We start from the raw sequence: 25773 nt of genomic DNA, 5'->3' as shown, positions 1-25773 counted from the left end.
AGAATGCACTGAGTACGTCCAAGATCGTGAAGGGGTTAAGAAAGTAAAAGTGATGTTTTGTCCTTCTTAATAGAATATCTACTTATGCATAATTCTTGGGCAATTATTAGTGTGCAGAATTCGTATGCAAGTATATTAAAAGCATTATTTTTTTTTTTATCTATTAACATGATACTAATAAACAAACAACCCAGAATGTACAAAAAGAGATTTCTGACATTTCAAAAAAATATATCAGTGCCCAATATAGCAACTCTTCTTTTCAATAACAGTCATAAGTCTTCCATCCATGGATCCTGTCAGTTTCTTAATCTGCTGATGATCAGCTTTTTTGGACAGCACCAACCACAGTTTCCCAGGCACTGGAGAGAGGTGTACTGTTTTCAATCCATAAAACCTTTGAAAAATATGTCTTCAGATATTTCTTGGCCCAGTCTTGATGTTTCAATTCATGGGTTTTGTTTAGTGGTGGTTGGGTTTCAGCCTCCCTTACCTTGGTCATTCCTCTGAGCACTTCTGGACCTCCAGGTAGGTTGTGGTTCTGGAATATGACAGTGTCACGAGCACTCTGCAGCTGCAGACGCGGCCCAGCCCAAAAACGCCCCCACGCTGACTGCCCACAACGGCGTCGGGTGGGCGTCCCTTGGGGACGCAATATGGACCCTCAATACCGCAGAGGGGGACCCGGGCCTTCCTGAACTAGGGAAGGGCAGCGACCGGGATTCTGTGGCAGCTGAGCATGTGGACAAGGAGAAGACACGTAGGACTTGATTACACTGCACAACTTCAGGTATAGAGAACGTAAAGTTTACTAAAGTAAAGTCACACAGCACATAAACCAAACATGACTGTGCCAGGCTCCCGATTCCACACCTCCCAGATGGATACCACCCAGTGGACCCCAAGGCACCATCGGATCATTGAGGCACACATAGGTGGGACATCAAGACAGAGGCAGGACATCAGGGTACACAAGGTCATCAGACACGGGCAGGACATCAGGATCACCGGCAGACATCAGACAGGAGTCGTTCGGTTCCGTTCATCCGACACGACCTTAAGGCACCACTGCAGTCATCGGGCTCCAAGCTCCAGGCAGCAGTCATCAGGTTTCAGACTGCGGTCGTCATGCTCCAGGCATCGGACCTAGGAAGGAACTCAAGTGTGATGGTGCTAGAACCGCAGGAATGCTCGTCTGCATGGAGCTAGCACCACATGGTAGTCAGAGTGTAGGCTAGTAGATGCTCAGCAGGAACACCGGTTACAAGAGACTCAAAGTCACTGGGTGCGAGGCTCCAGACACAAAGGGATTCCAGGAACAAAACACAGCAGACACAGTTCAGACGGTCAGGTACAGGACAGGTACAGGATCAAGGATTCAGGACTGGATATACAGCCTCCAGGACAAGCACAGGAACAGGACAAAACTGGAAATAAGGCAAGGAATTTGGTACCAAAACATAGACAGGGAAGGTCCTGGAACACAAAACACACATGGCAAAGTTCAGGAGCTTTGTGAGTAGCTCTGGCCCCACCCATAGGGCAGGTGAACTTTATATAAGAGCTGCCCCTCAGCAATTGGCTGGGGACAGCATTTCAAGTACACACACTAACCCTGATAAAAGCAGGGAAGGTGTGGCCGCACACGCCCTAAGGACTAACAGAAACCATTACAGCACAGTTAGTGCAGGAACTGAATAAGAGTCAGTGATAAGCGGTCATAGAGGAGCGCTTAGGAAGCAACCCAGGGGCAGACAAGGATGTCAGGTCTCCACCGCAGCTCCAGCCGAAAACTTCCAATGGCGGATAGGAGCAATGAAAAAATGGAAAATGGTCTTAGGAGCGCAGGAAAGAGACTCAGACAAGAGTCTCCGTCTTCATCCTCCGTCGAAACGCGTTGTGGTTTAAACCCATCTCTTGTCTGAGTCTCTTTCCTGCGCTCCTAAGACCGTTTTCCATTTTCTCAGTGCAGGAACTGAGGTTCAGGGCACCTGGCAGCGGCTGCACGCCCAGACACACGTGGAGAGTCATGCACCAGCTGCAAATGACCTTGCAACCCGCGGACGGCTTCCACACCGGCAACCAGGGACCGCGCATGAGGATGGTCATGCAGCAGAGCAAAGACCTAACAACACATGTACGGCTACGCAGCAGAGCAGGGAACTGAGCAGGCTCCATACAGGTAACAGCCAACAGTATTCCAGCTCAATTAGGGGGAAAGGAGCAAAGGGTTAAAGCAAAGATATGCATTGTCACGCCGACAACCAGGTACAGACAAAATGCCGTGACAGACAGCACTAGAGGATAATGAGCTTCCTGGTCGCTTCACAGTTGATTCTTCTCATATTTTTGGCAGTCAATGTGCATCTTTTTTTTTCAACACTTTTTTTGTGACCCTGTCGAACATTTGCACCAAAACTTTTGATGGTTCTGTGATCACGACACAATATATTAACATTTTTAAGAGAGCAGTATCAATCTATAAGACTTTGAACAATTTTTGATTTTTGAGACTTAATTAACCCTTTAACCACCAAGGGTGGTTTGCACGTTAATGACTGGGCCAATTTTTACAATTCTGACCACTGTCCCTTTATGAGGCAATAACTCTGGAACGCTTCCAGGAACCCGGTGATTCTGACATTGTTTTCTCGTGACATATTGTACTTCATGTTACTGGTAAAATTTCATTGATATAACTTGCATTTACTTGTGAAAAAAACGGAAATTTGGTGAAAATTTCGCCCTTAAATCACAGAGATATGGCACACAAAAACTTAATAAGTAACATTTCCGATATATTTTCTTTACATCAACACAATTTGGGAACCAAAATTTTTTTTTTGTTAGGAAGTTATAAGGGTTAAAATTTGACCAGCGATTTCTCATTTTTACAACACCATTTTATTTTTAGGGACCACATCATATTTGAAGTCACTTTGAGGGGTCTATATGATAGAAAATACCCAAAAGTGACACCATTCTAAAGCATACACCCCTCAAGGTGCTCAAAACCAGATTCAAGAAGTTTATTAACCCTTCAGATGCTTCACAGGAATTTTTTGAATGTTTAAAAAAATGAACATTTAACTTTTTTCACAACAAAAATTACTTCAGGTCCAATTTTTTTTATTTTACCAAGATTAACAGGAGAAATTGGACTGCAAAAGTTATTGTGCAATTTGTCCAGAGTACGCTGATACCTGATATATGGGGGGAACCACTGTTTCGGCGCATGGCAGAGCTCAGAAGGGAAGGAGTGCCGTTTGACTTTTTCACTGCAAAATTGGCTTGAATTCCGATCGGACGCCATGTCACGTTTGGAGAGCCCCAAAACAGTGGAAACGCCCCACAAATGACACCATTTTGGAAACTAGACCCCCCCAAAGAACTTATCTAGATGTGTTGTGAGAACTTTGAACCCCCAAGGGCTTCACAGAAGTTTATAACGTACAGCCGTAAAATTAAAAAATCATATTTTTTCCAAAAATGATCTTTTCACCCACAATTTTTATTTTCCCAAGGGTAACAGAACCCCAAAAGTTATTGTGCAATTTTTCCTGAGTACGCTGATACCCCACATGTGGGTGTAAACCACTATTTGGGTGCATGGCAGAGCTCGGAAGGGAAGTAGCGCCATTTGACTTTTTTGGCTGGAATTGAGATCGGACACCATGCCGCATTTGGAAAGCCCCTGATGTGCCAGAACAGTGGAAACCCCCCAAAATGACACCATTTTGGAAACTAGACCCCCCAAGGAACTTATCTAGATGTGTGGTGAGCACTTTGAACCCTCAATTGCTTCAGAGAAGTTTATAACGCCCGGGCGTGAAAATAAAAATCATTTTTTTTTCCACAAACATGATCATTTAGTCCCCAATTTTTTTATTTTCCCAAGGGTAAGAGGAGAAATTGGACCCCAAAAGTTGTTCTCCAACTTGTCCTGAGTATGCTGATATCCCATATGTGGGAGAAAACTACTGTATGGGCACACGTCGAGGCTCAGAAGGGAAATAGTGACGTTTTGGAATGTAGACTTTGATGGAATGGTCTGCGGGTGTCATGTTGCCTTTGGAGAGCCCCTGATGTGCCTAAACTGTGGAAACCCCCCACAAGTGACCGCATTTTGGAAACTAGACAACCCAAGGAACTTATCTAGATGTGTGGTGAGCACTTTGAACCCCCAAGTGCTTCACAGAAGTTTATAACGCTCGGGCGCGAAAATAAAAAAATCATATTTTTTCCACAAACATGATCTTTTAGTCCCCAATTTTTTATGTTCCCAAGGGTAAGAGGAGAAATTGGACCCCAAAAGTTGTCCAATTTGTCCAGAGTACGCTGATATCCCATATGTGGGGGTAAACCACTGTTTGGGCTCATGGCAGAGCTTGGAAGGGAAGGAGAACCATTTGACATTTTCAAAGCAGAATTGGCTGGAATTGAGATCAGACGCCATGTTGCGTTTGGAGAGCACCTGATGTGCCTAAACAGTGGAAACCCCACAATTCTAACTCCAAACCTAACCCCAACGCACCCCTAACCCTAATCTCAGCCCTAACCCTAGCCCTAACTTTAACCCTAGCCCTAACTCTAACCCTAACCCTAACCCTAACCGGAAAATGGAAATAAATACATTTTTTTATTTTGTTATTTTTTCCTAACTAAGGGTGTGATAAAGGGGGGGTTGATTTACTATTTTTAGCGGGTTTTTATGTTTGGCAACTGTCATACGCTAAAAGACGCTTTTTATTGTAAAAATAGTTTTTGCATCACCACATTTTGAGAGCTATAATTTTTCCATATTTTGACCCACTGAGTCATGTGTGGTCTTATTTTTTGCGGGACGAGTTAATGTTTTTATTGGTACCATTTTCGGGCACGTGACATTTTTTGATCGCTTTTTATTCCGATTTTTGGGACGCAGAATGAACAAAAACCAGCCTTTCATGAATTTCTTTTGGGGGTGCGTTTACACCGTTCCGCGTGTGGTAAAATTGATAAAGCGCTTTTATTCTTTGGGTCAGTACGATTACAGCGATACCTCATGTCATTTTTTATGTTTTGGCGCTTTTATGCAATGAAAACAATTTTATATAAAAAATAATTATTTTTGCATCGCTTTATTATGCGAGCTATAACTTTTTTATTTTTTCGTTGATGACGCTGTGTGGTGGCTCGTTTATTTATATTCATCTTTTTGATTGCGCGTTATTGCACTTTTTGTTCGGCGGTATGATGATATAGCATTATTTTTTGCTTTGTTTTTTTATTTTTATTTCTTAAGGGGTTAACTAGTGGTACAGTTTTATAAGGCGGATCGTTACGGACGCAGCGATACTAAATATGTGTACTTTTATTTGTTTTTTTTTATTTCCAAAAAAATGAATTTATTAGGGATTTTTTTTTATTTATTTAGTGATTTTTTTGTAAATTATTATTGCATTTTTTTTTTTACTTTATTACTTTGTCCCAGGGGGAAACATTACTGTGAAGTGTCAGATTGCTGATCTGACACTTCACACAGCGCTGTGTCAGATCAGCGATCTGACAGGCGCTGCAGCAGGCTTCCTCATGCCTGCTCTCTGTAGGCACTGAGGAAGCCACCTCCCTGCAGGCCCCCGAAGGCCCCTTTCAGGGAAGGAGACCGTCAGAGCAGCGCAGCACATCGCGCTGCTCCGGTGGTCTCAGGGAAGCACGGAAGGAGCCCCCTCCCTGCCGATGCTTCCCTAATCCCCTGGTACACTGCGATCATGTTTGATCGCAGTGTGCCAGGGGTTAACATGCCGGAGGTGGTCCATGACCGCCCCTGACACATAGTGCCAGGTTTCAGCTGTGATAATCAGCTGAAACCCGGCCGTGATCAGCGGCGCTCCCCCCTGGGGCGCCGCTGATCGTGATGACATACTATCTCGTCCCCGGTCATAGGAGCCCGAGTACCGTGGACGGGATAGTATGTCAGATGTCAGAAAAGGGTTAAATCTCTTTTGGGGCCCATTTTGCCAGAGGAAAACAAGCTGCCTTATAAACATGTTGTTTTTTTTTACTCCACACTCTTCCCCATTACACAAATAGACATCACCTTCTCTGCTTCATCCAATAAGTATTCAAGTTTATACAGCTTGGAAATATGCACTAAAATGATATGGTCAAAATACTCGCTTGATAATTGTGCACACAATGTATACATTTGTGTTCGGATCAACTTACTGCTTCTGGCAGTTCTTTTTGAAACTTAAGATAGCAAAGAGCTGTCTGCGATCAAGACTGACGGAAGCATGGAAAAGCAGTTGCGAGAAGCAACTTCATCAATACCACCTAACATCACAGCCGCACCAAAGAGATGCAGTTTTTGCCATTTCGTTAGGGGTGAGTTAATTAAATGTGTGACTCAATATAGTGGGCTAATTTTTAGATTGATAATTCTGTATGGCAGCAAATGATATTATAATTATGTAAGTGGCCCTTGGCAGAAAAAGGTTCTTCCTGATCTAATGTACAGGTTGAACACTCTGCAGAGCGTCAATGATAATGCTAGCTGGTTGCTAGTTGTATTAGAAAGTGGAGATCAACAAACATAGCTACAACGCAACCTGGCAGTTTCAGATGTTGCCAACAAACAAGCTTTGCTTCCAATAGCGCCAATAAAAACTTCAATATCAAATATATTCTAATGTGCTCATCACATTTCATACATACTTATTAAGTTGTTCTTGCGACACACTATCATATTCATCAAGCTCCTGAGTTATGGTGTAATAAGCACAAACAACAGTCTTTCATGACTTGCACAATATTGATTATAGGTTTCATTCACTTTCTGTGTTGTGCCTGACAAGGAGTGCACGGTCTCACCACAAAGGAGTGTGCTTTGATGAGAAAAGAGCATGATCTAGCAAGTATCACTTAAAAATGCACCAGCATTTTGGCTCAAATTTCTGGCACAAAGTAAGCCAGCTAATAGACGATGTAAAATACACCGAATCATACATTATGCACCACTATGAAAAATTTGGCCAAATTTTAGAATTGTCTTGCCTATGTTTGCAGCAGAAATGCCAACTCTTTTGGAAGTTTGGTTGGTCTATTTTTTTTCCAGGAGACTCTTGGACATTCTAGGGGAGTTGTCAACTTGGCTTCAGTTGTGAGAGGTGTCTATTTGCCGTATGTGCTGGTAAAGCTCCTGAGCAATATGTCAAATATATTGATCTGCCTCTATTTCCAGACTATGACGAAAAGATTGTCTTTTTGGCCTTCATTGGGTTACAATTATAGATGAACAAATCACTTTGCACTATCCTGATCCATATCAGTTGTCACTAGCCATGGACAGGACCTTCACAAATTTACTACTCTCTGGGATTCCAGGCTCAGTTTATGATTAGCGAGGCTGGCGAGATACTGCACAGATGATGGCAAGCCAGGTCGACACATTAAAGGAGTTGTCTGGCCTTAGGGTACAATTATACAGTCAACAGACTTGTGAGCACTCACATTACATTCACTGTGCGCTGTGAGGAGTACTCAGACTTATGACTGCAAGTATGCGATTTGCATTCCTCCAGCCGCATTCTGACTAGATGTGTCCTGCCTCACTTAATACACTTGCATCTAATCAACATGGGATTGCACATATGCAAATCACTTACTTGCAGTCACGGGCTTATTGCTCCTGGCGCTGTCACCAAAGAATCCTCACAGTATGAAGCTCATGCTGTGAGGATTCACAATTCTGCAGACTTGTACCCTAAAGCAAGTCAATCCCTTTTAAGTGTCACACTTTGGAACCCAGAAGCTCAGGAAGTTAACACAGCTCTTATCCACAGCCAGAGACTATTGACCTGAGTTGTGCAAAGTGATTTGCTCATCACTAGTTAGTATGTCAGTATACCTTTTTACATCTGTACCACACTATATAGTTATGGCCGAAAGTGTTGGCACCCTTGAAATTGTTCCAGTAAATGAAATATTTCTCTCAGAAAATTATTGCAATTACACAAGTTTTGTCATACACAAAGACATAAAAAAGCTTGACTGAAGTTTGCCATAATGTGCGTGAGTAAGTCAAAATCCATCTGGGAAAGTGTCTTTTGATCAGGTGAGACCACAATAGAGCTTTTTAGTAAAGCACATCATTCTACTGTTTTCCGAAAACGAAATAAGGCCCACAAAGGACACAGTACCTACAGTCAAATATAGTGGAGGTTCAAAGATGCTTTGCTGCCTCTGGCACTGGATGCCTTGACTGTGTGCAAGGCATTATGAAATCCGAAGAGTATCAAAGGATTTTGGGTCGCAATGTAGTGCCCAATGTCAGAAAGCTGGATTTGTGTCCAGAGTCATGAGTCTTCCAGCAGGGCAATGACCCCAAACATACTTCATGAAACACCCATAAATGGATGGAAACAAAACGCTGCAGAGTTCTGAAGTGGCAGAAATTAGTCCGGATCTAAATCCTATTGAACACCTGTGAAGAGAGTTTAACATTGCTGTTGGGAGAAGGCACCCTTCAAATATGAGAGACCTGGAGCAGTTTGCAAAAGAAGAGTGATCCAAAATTCAAATTAAGAGATGTAAGATGCTTGTTGATGGCTATAGTAAGCGATTAATTGCAGTTATTTATTCCAAAGGGTGTGCAACCAAATATTAAATAGAGGGTGCCAACTATTTTGTCCTGCCTGTTTTGGGGGTTTTGTGTGAAATGATGTTCAATTTGACTTGCTGTTCTAATACACACCAAGGAAATAAACGTGTATAACAAAACATGTTTAATTGCAATAATGTTCTCAGTGAAATACTTATTTTTCTGGATCAATTTCAGGGTGCCAACACTTTTGGTCATGGCACTATATGTTTTATAATATCGGAACTTCCAATTGCTAAGGGTATACCTCAAAGCTTTAAGAGTATGGGCTCGCTCACATGAGCCTGTTTGTTAGGCAATCCCTGCATGTGTTGTGGCTGTCGAACAGCCTTGAGACATGCAGCCTTTAACATAATATTAGAGCTTGCCAAAGACATTCTGTTAGCACCCGAGCGTGCTCAGATGACACATTATCAGAGCATGTTCACTCAACACTAGTCACTACTGATTACCAATTTTTTTCACTGACAAAATCTGTGTGTAAAAAAAAAAATGTTGGTATTTCAGAACGGAATTGGAAGCCACTCACCCATTAAAGTCTCTGGGTGCGTGGAAACCATCGGACTGCACTCCGATGACATCTAAATGCAGTCCGATTTCCGCGGACTCATAGAATGGAGAAGATGGAGAAATGTTGTTGTTCTTCTTCTCCTCACCTGTGCTACAAAACTTTCGTCCGAGAGAATAGGATTACACAAACTCAGGATGGAGTTTGATCGGAGTGTCATTACCATAATCAATTCGATTCTCTTGGGGGAAGGGAATGTACGCCTAATAGTGAAGAAGTCCTGTGTTCAGCTGGAGGCAGATCATAATGAAACCTTTATACTGTGTGTTATACTTAGTAGCCACAAAGCAAACTAGGCATCACCGTGATGTCAATAGAATGACTATTCGAAGCTGTTGACATTGGCCGTAGAGGTGCCCGGTTAAACATGATTCCCCACCAGTTAACACAGTATCTTTTTTCCCCAGAATAATTCAGGTTTAACATTCATTTTGTAAAACTCCACATATTTTCATCTATAGTGTTCAATCACGAAACAACCATGCAAAACACGTAGAGAATAATATAAAATATTTATTGAAACAATAAAATATAACATAACATAAAAGTGCACAATTAAATCCAGTGCTTTTTCATATCACAGTCTGTCTATGCAGTCACATATCAGTCACATACTGGTAAAATACGGCAATGTGGTACTTCCTATGTATACAGGCACATTGCACGCACAGGCGTAGCAGGCTGACTCCGCAGTTGGCCACCATGATTGCTAGATTTGTGCTCAAAACATTGTGTCATTACAATGAATCAGGACTCAGGATACAACTATCACATCGCCTTTACGCCAAAACCGGACGGTGCCAGACAAGCCATAGTGCCTAGTACAACGCTGCTACGTCTGTACCTTGTGGGAGCATAAATTAATCATAGAACATAATAACAGTATTACCTTCATGTTATAAAAAGACTGTCTCCAGAGGAAATACATTATATATGTAAAACAAAAATGTCTTGGTCAGGTAATAGTGGATGGATGGGAAGAAGGGTGTGACACAGCATGGGCTGAGTAAGTAGAGTGATTGCAGTCTTCTTGGGCCTTTGGTGTGCGCAGTTTTAGGTTTCTTCATTGAAATACTAAACATGATGTCCTATGCTCCACGTATGTACAGATTCAAGAATGATGGGTTACAACTTACAATTGCAAAGCTTTGCATATTTTTTGGTCCAGTTCTTGAATTTTCATAAAAACGACTTTTGCTATATTTTGTGACAGATGAGATGTGATGCGACAAGTGACAGATACAGTAATATTTTTGCTAAGCAGTTTGCCTCAATAAGTCCTATGTCTTGTGTTTGTGAATACCACATACTTGTAAAATGACACTTTTTTTTTTAAAGAAGAGTGTGAGAATAAATTATATTTTAGCAATTTTTTAGCAAGCAGTACAGGCAATATGCACGGCATCATATCGATGGGGTTCCTGAATCAAAATAAAGAAACTGCTTCTCTACTTGGTGTTCATTGTCACATGTGTCACATCCGTAACTATCCTGCATTAGTTCTTTTGGGATAAGTTAGTATACTGGAGATGTGGAATAATGAAAGCAGAATATTCAGTATTTTTTTCTATAGTCCGGGATAAAATCCGTTTGCATAGTATCAAGTAATACTGAATAATTAATACATGTTGGCTCTGAATAAAACCGAATTTGGCTCCAAATTCAAATCATCATTGTACCATAACTTCAGTGACTCCGTGGACTAAACTCATCTCATTACTCTCAAAGCTTGCCATGAGCTGACGCGGGCCAATACGTCGAGGTGTAAATCGTTCTGTGATCGAAACTGTCTTCAACGGCCCAACATCTCTGTAGAAGAAGGTAAGCATACGTGGGGTTAGATCATGGAGGCTATAGGTTTATGATGAAGCAAGATATCCTCACGTAAAAGAAAGAACAGGCTTGGAAGGAATCTGATCACCAGGGTATTATTTAAAAAAATCGTATATCTTCTTGGCAACCATAAGATAAAAGAAATAACAGAACTGAAGAAATTTTGATTTAATATAGCGTAATTACCTTTATCAAACGCAATTAATACTATTCCTTGGAAGTAGCCACTCTGATACCCTTTGGCAGCAAAACTGAGATCCAAATACTCTAATAAAATATGCATATGGCGCTGGTGTATGTGCATCGTTTTTGAAGCATTACACCCTTCAGGAAAATGTTGACGGTGTTTTCCCTGACACATCCATTCCAATGTCTTTTTAAACATCTTTTGCAGTGATGATTTTTTTTGTATATTCTATATACAATATATATATATATATATATATATATATTAGTGATGGTTTCCAAGCTGAAGCGAGCAGACAAATGGTCAAGTCACTTCTTTCAGTCGTTTCGCAGCTACTGAAGACGGAAGCAGTTAAAAGAAGTTACAAAAAATGGAAAATATGCACCGCAAGCCATTTTTATGTTGCTGTGCATATATTCAATTTTTTGTGTGTTTTTTTTCTGTTTTTTTTTTCTGGCAGATTCCAAGAAGAATCAACCTAAAAGAGATGTCATGCGCAGTAAAAAAAAACCAAAAACCTTCTTAAATGCCAAAAATGTATGATAGCTTGATAGGTGTGGGACTGGTATCTATCTCAAAAACAATGTCCATAACATGCTGCTGAATTTGGAGAATTTCTGATTTATTTATTGGTTGTGCTGATAGTTTTCTTATATATCCTGTGATTATCCCATAAATATACAAGATGAAAATATCTCAAAACTATACCTCTAATCTAATAAGAAATTTCATAAAGTATTATTACAATTCCATCAGTTAACTCTAAACCTGTATTACCACAATGCTGGATTTTATTGTCTTCAGCAGTGGACTGGCACTGCAGAATGCCAGAGCCCAGGAGAAGTATCTCATGTATTGTAGTATGGGTGAGAATTAAGAATAAAAGATCTGAATGTCATACTTACCCCACTTGTACAACTTTTGGCCTCTGCAGACCAGGTCCTTCAACATGGAAGCAGCCATTGTGTAAAGTAGTTTGGAGGGGGTTTTGGAAGATGATTTCTGCCACAATTTGTTGACCAACAACTGCTTCACCGTGGACCTGTAATATTGATATCATTGCATGAGTATAGTACTATATTGCTGACACAGGTTTCCTTATATTTGTGCACCTTTGTAGACATATCTGATGTTACATGAATGTCAGCATAGATATATACTGATTTATTACTCCAAAATTCTCATCTATGCCTCTATTTTACTTCATACTGTGTACTGTCAATAATAGCAACCCTGGCGATGTTTTCTCTCACCTACCATTATGACTGCACTGAGTGGTGTAAAACATTGACAACTTCCCTGATCGTCATTTAGCTGATTTAATAGCAGTAGCTACTTTCTCCTACCCAATGGCCTACTTCCTAGCTTATGGCGTAATTCGTTTAATTAGGTTATCCACTACTTTATCATTGATGACCTATCCAGTCGGGGTCCGACACCCAGCTCCCCCGTGGATCAGCTGTTTTCAATGTCGACGGCCGCTGGCAGGAAATGCTCGATCGCGGAGCTGCTCCATCTTCTGATAGTGTCAGCATCTGGGTTCTGCACATCCGCCTTCTATTCAAATCAAGAGAAGGCGGATGTGCAGTAACTATCAGAAGACGGAGCAGCTCTGTAATTGAGCATTCCTGGCCAGTGACCGCCAATCACGACATTGGGAACAGCTGATCGGTGGGGGTGCTGGTGTCAGACCCTAACCAATCAGACATTGATGACATATACAAAGGAGAGACCATCAGTGTTAAAGTAGTGGACAACCTCTTTGATAATTAGTAGATACATGCTTGTTAATTATGAACATATAGAAGCTTTCATACCTTGATGATGAGATCTGGGGTCCTTATTCTGAATGTGTGCTGTTTGGCCAATTTCTGTCCAGATTCTTTAACAATTCCAGATACAGTTAGCATCATGGCTGACTGATCTACTAGCTGTGTACGATACTCGTTGTAAGACACTGTCATTCCCACTGACTTGGCTATAAAAAGTGAAATTGCAGGAATTAAAATCTTAACAAATACGAGCAGGAGAAAATGAGACAATGTGAGAAAAGTGTATTTAGTGTAATTAGCTTATCATAGATTCTCCCTTATTTCTTCTTTTTTGTGACTCCACCATCAATTGTAAGCCATGAATTTCATTAGATCATTCCACTGCAGTTGGTGAAAGTATGCTTTTAAGGTGGCATTGGGGCTCCTTCCCTACGTGGCCAAGTGTCACATATGGTACTCTATGTCTGCCCCTGGATATTACCCAAACTTAAAGTGGTTGTCTTGGACCAACATATTGATGACCTATCCATTCGATTGGTGAAGGTCAGGAATTCCGCCGATCAGTTGTTATTTCCCAGGCCCTGAATATAAAAAATGTAAGGACTCCCAGGGGCTGGACCTTATCTTCCTATCAGTTGAATAGAGGATAAGGTGCTGTACCCAGGAGTGACACTAAACAATATACGGAGCTGTTTCAGCTCCATAGACTTTTTACATCCAGCTGCTAGAGGAACTGTTAGCAGCTGATTATGGTGGTGCTGGGTTTCAGACTCCACTCATCTAATTCTGATGACCTATCCTACCACCTCCGTAGAGGTCATAAATGTTAGTCCAGGACAACCCCTTTAAGGATACACAATGATGACTTGTAATATGTTGCAGTGACACCAGATCTGAGGTTTTGAGGACAAATTTCACAAAATAATATTTTTAACACTATATGAATAATACTGCATGAGTACATATTTCCTTACTATGTGAATTCACAGATGATATTTGCCAACAGGCAAAAAAAAAAAAAATACAAAAGAAATAGTTTACCTTCTCCTGGGTTCAGCGATACACTGCATTCTTCATTTTTGAATGACTCTTTGCAGACTCCATTGTAATACATCACAGCAATGGCCATCGATAAGGATGCAGTACGACGACTTCCACTACCATTCTTCAATAGGATCCGGATATTGATGTCACTACCCATGGATACTCCATCTTGGCACTCAATGGTAAGTGAAACATCTCCTGTATCTGCAGTATCTGATACCACGTCTGGCATAGGTTTATTACCGTACTGGGCTGCTGTACGAACTGAATTACGCTCCTCTGCGGATCCTGGTAATGAGACGGCATCAATTATGAGAGATTCATCATCTAAAGTACTGTGATATTATTATATAAATTTGATTGTGCTTGATACTATGTGATTAATCCTGCTAGCTATAAAAACAGGTGAAATGACAAAATGAATGCTTTAGATGGAAAAGACTACAAAACTCATTTTAAATGGTTTATTCAAACTACTGTTTTTTTTTGGCTACTGAAATTATTTTCACTACTGCCTCTATTAATGCCGATGATGTCATCTGGTTACCTTCTGAATGTTTGTACAGGTAAGTGATGTCTTCTCTCGCGTTAGATCCAACAGCTTTGGTGCTGATACAGTGTCCAACTGCTCTTTCCTCCACATGGACCTTCTTAAATTTCCCATTTGCTGTTCGTTGGTAAAAGACCTTGTCACTGTTCACCTACGTTTCACACAACAGAAAGCTGAGTTTACATTCATCTTTAAAAGATGTTTGTTCATGGAAACTCAACAATAGCAATATTTCATTGTTAAAACCTACAACATTTTGAGTAACAAAGAAGAGGCTAGAGGATTTAATTCTATAGTGATTACCTACTGTTGAAAAGCCAGGTAGGCTAGGGGTTAAAGCCTGTATCTACAAGTTCTGATTAGGTGCACCTGGCTAGCTATGCTTCTAACCAGCTAAGTGTTCACCTTGGTGAGTCAGCTGGGAGGAAGCTGACCAGAGTGGATTGTGTTGCAGCTGGAGAAAGACAAGCCAGAATCCCTCTCTGATGCAAAATCACTGATTGCTATGGATAATGACTGTTTTGTGTGACTGAAGTGGGACTAGCTCAGCCATGTCTGAAGTAGCCAGGGTCTATATTGTTTAGTTAGTGCTTGGATAAGGCTAGGGATTTTATGGTTTTGTTTTGATACTGTATAACCAGTGGAAATAAACACTATTCCGTTTATGATCTAAAAACCCTGTGGTATAAAAACCCTTGTGCTCCAAGCACCTACCAGACAGTGTGAACCCCTACACTATATAACAAAACAATCGTGATTTGCATAGTAAAGATATTTAAGAATGTATTTATATTGCTTTTTTTCCTGGAAAATCCATTTAATAAGAGAGCACTGCATTGTGGCCGCTTAGGTGAAAGAACTGAGCTATTAAATGAGATTGTTTAAAGCGGTGTTGAGTGAAACTGTTAACAAATAGCAGATTTTCTTAAAATATAAAGTATATTAGTGGCTAAAATGACCTAAAATCATTCAAAATCAGTACTAAAAACGGTAAAGCAGAATTATATTGTGATATCACAATAGTGTTGGTTTCCCAAATGAACATTATCCTTGTTTTTATGTTTTTTTAAGTTATGTTCAGTTGGAATGTGTGACCTCCCAGCGTTGAGGCTACAATTGTGGACATTATAATGAGACCACATTACGTATGTGTCAGCTGGTTTTGGTACTTTCATAGCAATCAGTATCACAAAATTGAATTCAGTTTATTAGCAATATTACTGGTCACTCATATGTATAATTACCTCTGCAAAAAGGAAAGGAGCGTCGTATTTGATATTCACTAAACCATTCTTAACGGCAAGGAGAGGACAAGGACCACAGCAGTATATACCTGAAAATGAGAGCGATTGATACAATTTCAATATTAAAATAGACTAAGGGCTCATTCAGACATCTGTGCAAATTGGTCCGAGAATGGACGACTAATGCACGGACTCAGCACTAGTCTCCGGACACAAGTGTGACAGCCTCATAGAAATACACAAAGCCTTCGGTCAGGAGAGCCAGGGATAGTCCATGCATTGCTGTCCAATCTTGGACCATTTTTCATGGACGTCTACATGAACTCTAGTGGATCAAAGACTGTATAACTGTCAATTACCATTGCTGGTTTCTTGAGGTGTGGCATCAATGGCTTGCCATCCACTATATCCAGCTGGTAGGTCAGGGCGGGTCATCCAGCAGTCATTCCAACAGTGATAATTCCTTAATAGATGCATATGTAAATATTAGTAACAAATTCCTCAATTTAATTTGGTTACTATTCGAAGGTAATATACACACTACCATTTCTTTGAGAAGACCACCCATTTATCATAACCACATTTTCTGTGGTAGGTTTTCAGTTTCTTTCGAGAAGTCTACCCCTTTAGAAAACAAATTTGTCATCCCAAGTGGTCACTTTTTACCCCAAATTCAGTATTATTTAGTATGTAAGGATTATGGTGCTTACCAGACAGAATCACTGTTTTTATCTTCCAGCGGCTTCATGTTTTCATCAAAATAAACATCAAATGTGAGATTTCCATCAGTGTCATGAGCAGATGCGAAATTGGTAATAGTACGTCCTGGGATTCCAAGACAGCGGAGCACTGAAGGAAGAAGTGCGCAAATTAGTCTATGCTGACTGGCATGTTATGATTAGAAAAATAGTATTTGACACATCCATTTCATGTACAGTTTTATATGTTTAAAGAGCAACTTCAGTATACAAATGTTCCTCCAATTTTAATATTACATTTATCCTTCATTAATAGTGGTTACACAGCAGGACTCACGCGGCTCATTGTACAATATACAAACAGCCCTGGACACTAACATGAAAAATGCTGTATTGCCCTTATTTTACATGTGAAAATTAAGGCCCTGATTCACTAAGATCGGCAACTTTTTTAAACCAGTCTTGATAAAGGGATGGGGTGAGATGCTCCTGACAAAAAATGGCACGAGAATGGCAAAATTCATAAAATGTTAATGCAGCCTCACATTGCTCCAAAACTATGCAACTTTTTAAAGCTTTTTACACCAGAATTCTGGGGTAAAAACTTTAATGACTCGGGCCCTATATGTTTGCTGTTGTGTTCCCCTGCATATATTGTTACCTATTCAAATGTCAGAGATTTTTATTATATGCAATCCATTTTTATTAGTGTTTTGTATTTGATTTTCATGAGTGTGGGGTCGTTGTGTTAGTTTTATCACTAATGGAAATGTAACTCTAAATTACGAAGCTTCTCCTGTTCGTTGCAATGTTAAAAATGGACAGTGCACAGGTTGGACAAACATGATAATATGTGCTGTCAATGATTTTTCACAGATCCATAGCCCTGTGCGATTTTGGTCCAAGACTTAGATAAAGGCCGGGATCACACATGCGAGAAACACGGCCGAGTCTCGCATGTTAATACCCGGTACTGCTGTCAGCACTCGGGAGCGGAGCGTGCGGCCACATAGAAATACATGCAGCTGAACGCTCTACTCCTGAGTGCTGGCAGCAGTGCCGGGTATTAACATGCGAGACTCAGCCGTGTTTCTCGCATGTATGATCCCGGCCACAAAGTGGGCATGCCTCCATTTTTTTTTTTTCGGGCCACTTGGTCAGCAAAAAGTGTTTTGTCTGTAGAAATCATAGATAGAATATGTACAGTATGTTATTCATGGCCGTCTGAATGAGTAATTAAGGTTTGTTGCCCAGGCCCATCACAGTGGGACCCATGAGATCAATTCATTATTATAGGACCTTTCTAACCAAAGATGATTCACTTTTAACATCTTGATATTTGCCACTCGCATATATAATATTCATCATATTTGGAGCCACTGATTGCTGAATACATAATCAGAAATGAAAGAAATAATAAAAAATCTCTAAATCAAATAATCAAATTGATCTACATACATTACTTTATGATGAATCTATTAATATAAAACTTCTTAAACCATGTTCCCACCTGTTGTTGTGACAGCAGCAAACACCCAGCACTGGCCGTATTTTACAGGGGCCCCTGTCTGGTGATACCGGAGCAGAATATCCACACTGCCCACCCAAGCAACAGGATTGACCCCATCAGCATATTCGCCAGACCAGCTTCCAGCAACTACACCATTATCATCCATAGAATTCACCTGACAGATAGAAGCCGGGGGTTGGTAAGTCATGGATACAATGCAAATATTACTAGGTCACATTTCTATTACTTATAATGTATCCTTCTAGGACGATAAGGAGTAATTCTCCGATTCTACTTTAATTAAATACTCACCATGGCAGATATAACTCGGGAAACATTTATGGGATCGCCTCTTGATGCAGGTGAGAGACCTCCACGGTCCAATACGTACATTACAGCATCCATAACCCCCTTATCAAACTGTAGGTTAAAAAAAACAAACATTTTATAAGTATAATCATTATTTGACAACAGGAAATATTTGACCAATAATAGAAATGTTCCTCGTGTTCTCAGAGCAGACTTGTTTTCCAAACGACATTGTTTGGTGATAAAGTTGGGGCAAAAATATAACATAAACGTCGCAGAAATATGAACGATAGGACAAGCTTTTATATTTAAAATAAATGCAGCAAGCCCTAAGAATAGTGCCAAAGTGACAATTATATAGAAATGAGTTGGATAACTACCCTATAATGTGGAAGCGTTGCTTGTGTACTGTGCATGGATTGAAGGACAAAAGGATTTTTGCTAACCCCACGAGTGCTGTCACTTTTTTCCACATCATGGTCTGTTATATCCAGTGGGTTTTGTGACTGTTTCACACTTATATGAATGTGCGGTGGACATTCCATTTTTTTGTTCGTATGGCAAACCTATGAGTCTTTGTTAGGTCTTGGGCTGCAGAGTAACTCAATGTCTCCCTGCAATAATGAATGGGTGACACTAGTGGACTGACATGGAGAGTCAGCCCCCTGTCAAACATTTGAGGCCTCATTCACATGTAGTAATTAAATATGTATGTGATGAAATGGTACCGCTGTTATCTGTGTTTTGGATCAATTTGTCATCAGTGCATGGTCTATGTGTCCGTTTTCACCATCAGTGTGTCATCAGTGCATGGTCCGTGTGTCCGTTTTCACCATCAGTGTGTCATCAGTGCATGGTCCGTGTGTCCGTTTTCACCATCAGTGTGTCATCAGTGCATGGTCCGTGTGTCCGTTTTTACCATCAGTGTGTCATCAGTGCATGGTCCTTGTATCCGTTTTTACCATCAGTGTGTCATCAGTGCATGGTCCGTGTGTCCGTTTTTACCATCAGTGTGTCATCAGTGCATGGTCCGTGTGTCCGTTTTCACCATCAGTGTGTCATCAGTGTACGGTCCGTGTGTCCGTTTTTACCATCAGTGTGTCATCAGTGCATGGTCCGTGTGTCCGTTTTTACCATCAGCGTGTCATCCGTGCGTGGTCCGTGTGTCCGTTTTTACCATCAGTGTGTCATCAGTGCACGGTCCGTGTGTCCGTTTTTACCATCAGTGTGTCATCAGTGCATGGTCCGTGTGTCCATTTTTACCATCAGTGTGTCATCAGTGCATGGTCCGTGTGTCCGTTGTTACCATCAGTGTGTCATCAGTGCATGGTCCGTGTGTCTGTTTTCACCATCGGTGTGTCATCAGTGCACGGTCCGTGGGTCCGTTTTTACCATCAGGGTGTCAACAGTGCATGGTCCGTGTGTCCGTTTTCACCATCAGCGTGTCATCCGTGCGTGGTCCGTGTGTCCGTTTTTACTATCAGTGTGTCATCAGTGCATGGTCCGTGTGTCCGTTTTCACCATCAGCGTGTCATCCGTGCATGGTCCGTGTGTCCGTTTTTACCATCAGTGTGTCATCAGTGCATGGTCCATGTGTCCGTTTTTACCATCAGTGTGTCATCAGTGCATGGTCCATGTGTCCGTTTTTACCATCAGTGTGTCATCAGTGCATGGTCCATGTGTCTGTTTTTACTATCAGTGTGTCATCAGTGCACGGTCCGTGTGTCCGTTTTTACTATCAGTGTGTCATCAGTGCACGGTCCGTGTGTCTGTTTTTACCATCAGTGTGTCATCAGTGCATGGTCCGTGTGTCCGTTTTTACTATCAGTGTGTCATCAGTGCACGGTCCGTGTGTCTGTTTTTACCATCAGTGTGTCATCAGTGCACGGTCCGTGTGTCTGTTTTTACCATCAGTGTGTCATCAGTGTATGGTCCATGTGTCCGTTTTTACCATCAGTGTGTCATCAGTGTACGGTCCGTGTGTCCGTTTTTACCATCAGTGTGTCATCAGTGCACGGTCCGTGTGTCCGTTTTTACCATCAGTGTGTCATCAGTGCACGGTCCGTGTGTCCGTTTTTACCATCAGTGTGTCATCAGTGTTTTTCATGTATGAACAGATGAATAATTAAATTACAAAGCTTCTCCTATCATTTGCAATGTTAAATACGGATAGTACACAGACTGCACACTGATGTGTGAGTTTTTCATCTATGAAACAGACATGTCTTTGTGTGTTTTGCTTGGACACATGGTCCGTGAAAAAACACGGACATGTGAACAGCCCCATAGACTATAGACTATAATTGTTATGTCTTGTATCTGTGAAAAACACAGATAGAACATGTATGGAACACGAGCGTCTGAATGAGGCCTTAGAAGGAGAGCTAACTAGTAACATTTTGTTTTGTTACCTGTCCATAATTCCAAGAACGTTCTCCAATTTGATGTTCTGTGCCATAGTAAATTCTGCCAATTTCATTAAGAACATATTCTTGTCTCCATGATTCATTATCCATAAACACAGAATCCACTAAAGACAATGGAAAATGTTAGTCATTAATGTGTAGAATAACGCTTTAATTTTTTTTTAATAAACTAGCTAAGGGACAAAGGGAATCCAATACAAAAGCTACATTGGTTAAGTAATGTATATACTTACTCCGACACCAAGCATTGAACAGGATGTAGACCTTCAGTTTAGCGTCATTATAAGTTCCTGCGCCACTTTTAACACTGAGCTGGTATTTTCCCACTGAAGCCTGAGCAGAAGTGTTCACCCATAGGGTGGCATTTTGCCCAGAAGCTTCAGCCACCTGACATCCCCAGCCACCTTCATCGAATTCCTTGACTAAGGGCAAATTGATTGGTTGGGAATTTCCTGTAAGAGAACAACAACCAATGTCAATTATTGACCCCTCATGAAACACGCTGTACCGCAAGACATTTCCATAAAATATACTGCAGTAGGTTGTATTGAGAGTATCTTACAACACAGACCAGGAGGTTACCATTTGAGATTGCTCATCATGGCACAGCATATCTTTAGACCTCTTATAAATGGGCAGTGATTTAAAGGACAAGGAAGTTATGAGCGAGCCTTTTATTATCATTAGCAGTAATTATTCACATATCCTCATACTGAGAAATCCTTAATTGGCGGAAGTGGTGTGACTCAGTAAACTATCCTAAACCCAAAATCACGCATTGCCCATGAAAAACAATATTTCTTATGCAGGAATTTACGGCATAGTGATTCCTCTGTATTAAATATTTGAAGCCAGTAAACTCCTCATGACTCAGTACTTCTTGCTAACCCTATTAAAATATTATACGGCTATAATGGTGCCTTTAATTGAAAGCAAGCTCAGACAGGACATTTAACAGCTTGTTCTCAATCACAATGATGACTGCTGCATTTAATTTGTAAGCCTGGAAATAAATTTGCCTCTCGCTCACCTTGATTCAGAATGACACAGACTTGATCACTCTTGGGGTTGAATGACCTTTGGAAGGTGACACAGATCTGGAAGGGTTGTCCTCTCCTTACAATTAGTTCATCATATTCAAACTCATCAGTGTGATGAGACCGACGGTTTTCTCCAGTCCGAGACTTGAGTAAGTCAACATTTTTAATCTGCAATGTCCCTGAGAATCCAAAACGTGACAGAATTCAGAAAATGTGATTTAGGAGATTAGTTATGTAAATGTATTCATCATTATAAGGAGGGTTACATGAAAGGTACTGAAAGGTAGCAATAAAAGGGAGAGTTACCTGTGGGCATTGATGGCAAATTATCATTGTTGTTTTCTGGTCTTCCTGGATCAATGTTGCTGTTTGGTCTACCATTGTTCCCATTAGTTCCACTGTTCCCATTAGTTCCACCTGAAATTCCACCTCCTGGAATTCTGTCACCTGGAACACCACCTCCTGTAGTTATTTCACCTCCTGGAATTCTGTCACCTCCAGAACCGTGGTCTCCTCCTGTAACTCTATCAGAAGGTCTGCCTCCTGTTCCTCCAGGTCCTCTCACATAATCATCAACATCTTCCCCTCTGGAGCAACAGGAGCAGCATCGTTGCCACCAGGACTTCTTCCTCTCCACATACCGTGACATGTTTTAAATCTGAGAAAGAATATAAATCATAAATCGTGTTATAAAATGCGGTATCCCACTGTAATAATCTTAAAAGTTTCCACGTTCAATTTTTCTGAACAGCCCCTTGAATAAAGGTAAGTCATTCACATGTCATGTCATAAGCTAACTCCTGAGACTACATGCCAGCACAAGCTAGTTCATAAATCCTCCAAGCATTGCAATAAATGCTGACAGTTTAGATTTATGTAGTAGAGGAAGTAACCAACTTAAAGGAAAGCATTCATCTAAATATATAGTTTTTAAACCTAGTGGCTAGCTTTGAATCTATACAGCCAAGAGCAGACACAGACAGTAAAGGGCCACTGTGCAAGAAGACGATATGGGCCCTTTAGGCTTCAATAAAGTCACAAATGTGGCAGGTTCAACCCTTTCTCCAGTTCCAAAAAGCAATAAATCATAGTATAAGCAGTCTTGCTTTAGTAGGCTTACTGAATGAAGCAGACCCCCCTGTAGCAGTCTCATGAGCAGGCTCCTCTTCTGTTATTCTGAACTTTCCTCCCCTTTTGTTACCTCCTTCCTGTGCTGAAACCACTCAAGAGTCTTTAACCCCATAGTATCACTTACTGACCCGCTTGATCATACAGCCAAAATAAGAAATGAAATTAAAGAGGAAGATCTGCCAACAAGTAACCACACCCTTCTGTGCAGTTCCCTTATCCTCGGCGAACACATCTCCCCACGCTCAGCAGGGTCCTTCCCATGCCACACACACAAAAAGGCACCCTACTGTTACTACTGTGGACTTGTGCAGAATTCCCCTCTATGACAGTATGTATCCTTGGACATTTATCAAAAGCATTCAGCAAAATGCTACAAAATAATATACAGAATTTAGAACACATGCTACACATACAGCACAAGATACATCTCTATTTACTTTGCTAGGTCACAACCACATCTGCAAAATGATCTGGGATCTAGGAAAATGCTGATCATGGAAAAATAAATGATGACTTCGAGAAACAATAGGCATAGCAGAAGATTTTTCTTTCGGATGTTCTCTGCCCACACAAATGAGTTATGTAATGACTGTAATTTTTTATAATCCTATATAGTAAAACTGACCACCACCCAGGGCTGCAGCAAAATATGGTATTCTAGGGGTTCTAGAGGGAAGTCCTCTTAAAAAGAGGGTCAATATACACAATGGTTAGGATGGTCTTTACATGCACATCATTTAAATATGTAGAAAGAGGGAAAGAGACAAAAAAACTCTATAAATCTGAGTTATGAGATAATGGCATCAAGGCTGTAAGATCTGCTATCTCTATATAATATGTGTTGTGTTACATAGACTATGGATGCACAGACTTGTATGGCTGCCATTATTCACACCTCCATATTATGTAGCCCCTGAGAGAAACTTGGAGACTGACTTGTAGTTTTAGTTCTTCCTTTGAAAAACAAGTAGACATTTCTAACTCTTGGAAAACACATGTAACCCAGTTACATACAGATGTTCTATTAGTATACATTGTACAACAGGTCCCTGATTCACCTGAAAAAATGGCGGTGTGGGTCTCTTATCTCTACATTATTGCCCGCCACTCAGTAATTTTTTCACTACTTCAATTGGATGAAAGGCAGCAAAACAGGTCTAGGCTCTCCTAGTTGAAAGCCATTGTATGAGTAAATGACTGTCATTAGTTGTTCACATGTTGGGATATTTCAGGGTCCGACTCGTAGTTCCATTGTTTGAATTGTTAAATGATTTGAATTATAAAAAATTATGTACCATCAGGATTCTACAATTGCCCCCTCGCTCGAGACACCTTTCCTTTAGCAATAACTGTTGCAAAGAGTTTGTAATACAGTGAAGAGCTCATGTATAACTATATGAGTGGTCGCCAACTACCCCTGGAACATAGTATACATAGCATAGAACATCATATGATGTGGTTAGTGCCTAGTTGTATTCTCATTTCTGGCGTATTCTAAATACCCTATTCTCATGTCTGCAATGCATATAAAACAATAACCTGCCTGTTTCAATGCATCCTTAAAATCCATCTATCCATCTATCTATCTATCTATCTATCTATCTATCTATCTATCTATCTATCTATCTATCTATCTATCTATCTAACACAACAGATATTTATACTATTTTAGGACTGCATTGCATTGTATTTGGTATCTTTCATTCTTGAGATTAGTGATCTGTTTTCCTTGCAGGTAACCTATAGTGATTTGATTACTATTATATAGCAAAACAAGTAAAACAAAGTACAAATACAGTAAACAAAAGAATACGATCTACATGGCATCAGTAATAAACGATAAGACAGACAACTATCTTTTTACAAGAGCTAGAACCCAAAACATGCAACATCCATAAAACTATCTTCTAATGTGATAACTTCTTGGAAAATAAACATATATAAAACACTTCTCATATTATAAGAGTACTAGTGTAAAGTATGAAATAGATGTGGCACTGACCTGAACAGCTGCTATGTATAATGACAGATCCTCTCAATGAGGTTTATGCTGTAAGGGGTGTCTATAAATCAAGGGGTGGAACTTAAAAAAAAAATGATCCTCACGTCATGTCAGACCTTCCCATATCATGCTATGCCAAAGAATTGGAATCCTTGGAATGTTCGACTTGTAACACTGTCAGTGCTCATCACCTCACACCCATAGGAGGGCCTCTTGTCCGCACCTCGTACTGTTACACACCTTAACCTCTCAATGTATTACATCTACCTCTCATTGTATGACACTCGTGTGCCTGTATCCTACAATTGTGTAAAACACAATGAGTTCCATCATACAAATAATGTAACTTACCCACTATATTAATTAGTGGCTGGCTTCCAAATACAATACACATGTGCAGTGTAAGCAATATTTACTGAGCAAGTGTCATTAACCACACAACACAGGTAATCAATTCACCTGTTCCATCTTTTACTCTCTTTATATACTGACGTAGGGCATTATTAGATCCCCCATGCTTTGTCAATTTACAGGAAAAAAAATACATTTTAATGAAGAAGATCAAATCTCTTAAAATTCAAATTTGATGGCCCCTACAAATGTTTCCAAAAATACAATCTCCAACCAATCAATTTGCCATGAATCACAATAATGCAAAGCCTCCAACTAACCGGAAAAGACGTGTGTGACACTCTGAGGTCTCTTAGAACTGGATCGAACACTTTTCAAGTTCTTCAACACAAATTTTGGCTTAGAAATTTTTAAATGACCCCTGTTATGATTAGGTCACCAGGTCACCGAGGAGGATAGCCGGGGAA

General features: G+C 40.5%; 1 protein-coding gene across 2 annotated transcripts; it reads right to left on the bottom strand.

The window, feature by feature from the left end:
- Positions 1-9702: 9702 nt before the first annotated feature.
- TGM1 (transglutaminase 1) lies at positions 9703-25029 on the bottom strand. Of its 2 annotated transcripts, none has more exons than XM_073575352.1 (15): positions 24956-25029; positions 22129-22480; positions 21813-22001; positions 21016-21234; positions 20768-20886; positions 18360-18467; positions 18048-18222; positions 16550-16688; positions 16199-16302; positions 15840-15928; positions 14593-14746; positions 14043-14333; positions 13047-13207; positions 12135-12271; positions 9703-11018 (listed from the first exon to the last, which is right to left on the bottom strand). In XM_073575352.1, exons 2-15 carry the CDS (start codon positions 22469-22471, stop codon positions 10880-10882), a joined length of 2367 nt encoding a protein of 788 aa, XP_073431453.1. In that variant the 5' UTR covers positions 22472-22480; positions 24956-25029; the 3' UTR covers positions 9703-10879. The 2 variants fall into 2 exon arrangements, with proteins under 2 accessions (XP_073431453.1, XP_073431454.1); XM_073575353.1 differs by lacking the exon at positions 24956-25029 and adding an exon at positions 22943-23057.
- Between the last annotated feature and the right edge of the window lie 744 nt (positions 25030-25773).

Source organism: Dendrobates tinctorius, unplaced genomic scaffold (genome assembly GCF_039654945.1).
Source record: "Dendrobates tinctorius isolate UK_male_01 unplaced genomic scaffold, ASM3965494v1 ptg000044l, whole genome shotgun sequence".
In the NCBI taxonomy this organism is placed as follows: domain Eukaryota; kingdom Metazoa; phylum Chordata; class Amphibia; order Anura; family Dendrobatidae; genus Dendrobates; species Dendrobates tinctorius.
The sequence above is the reverse complement of the archived record's forward strand: the minus strand, read 5'-3'. Positions and strand labels throughout refer to the sequence as shown.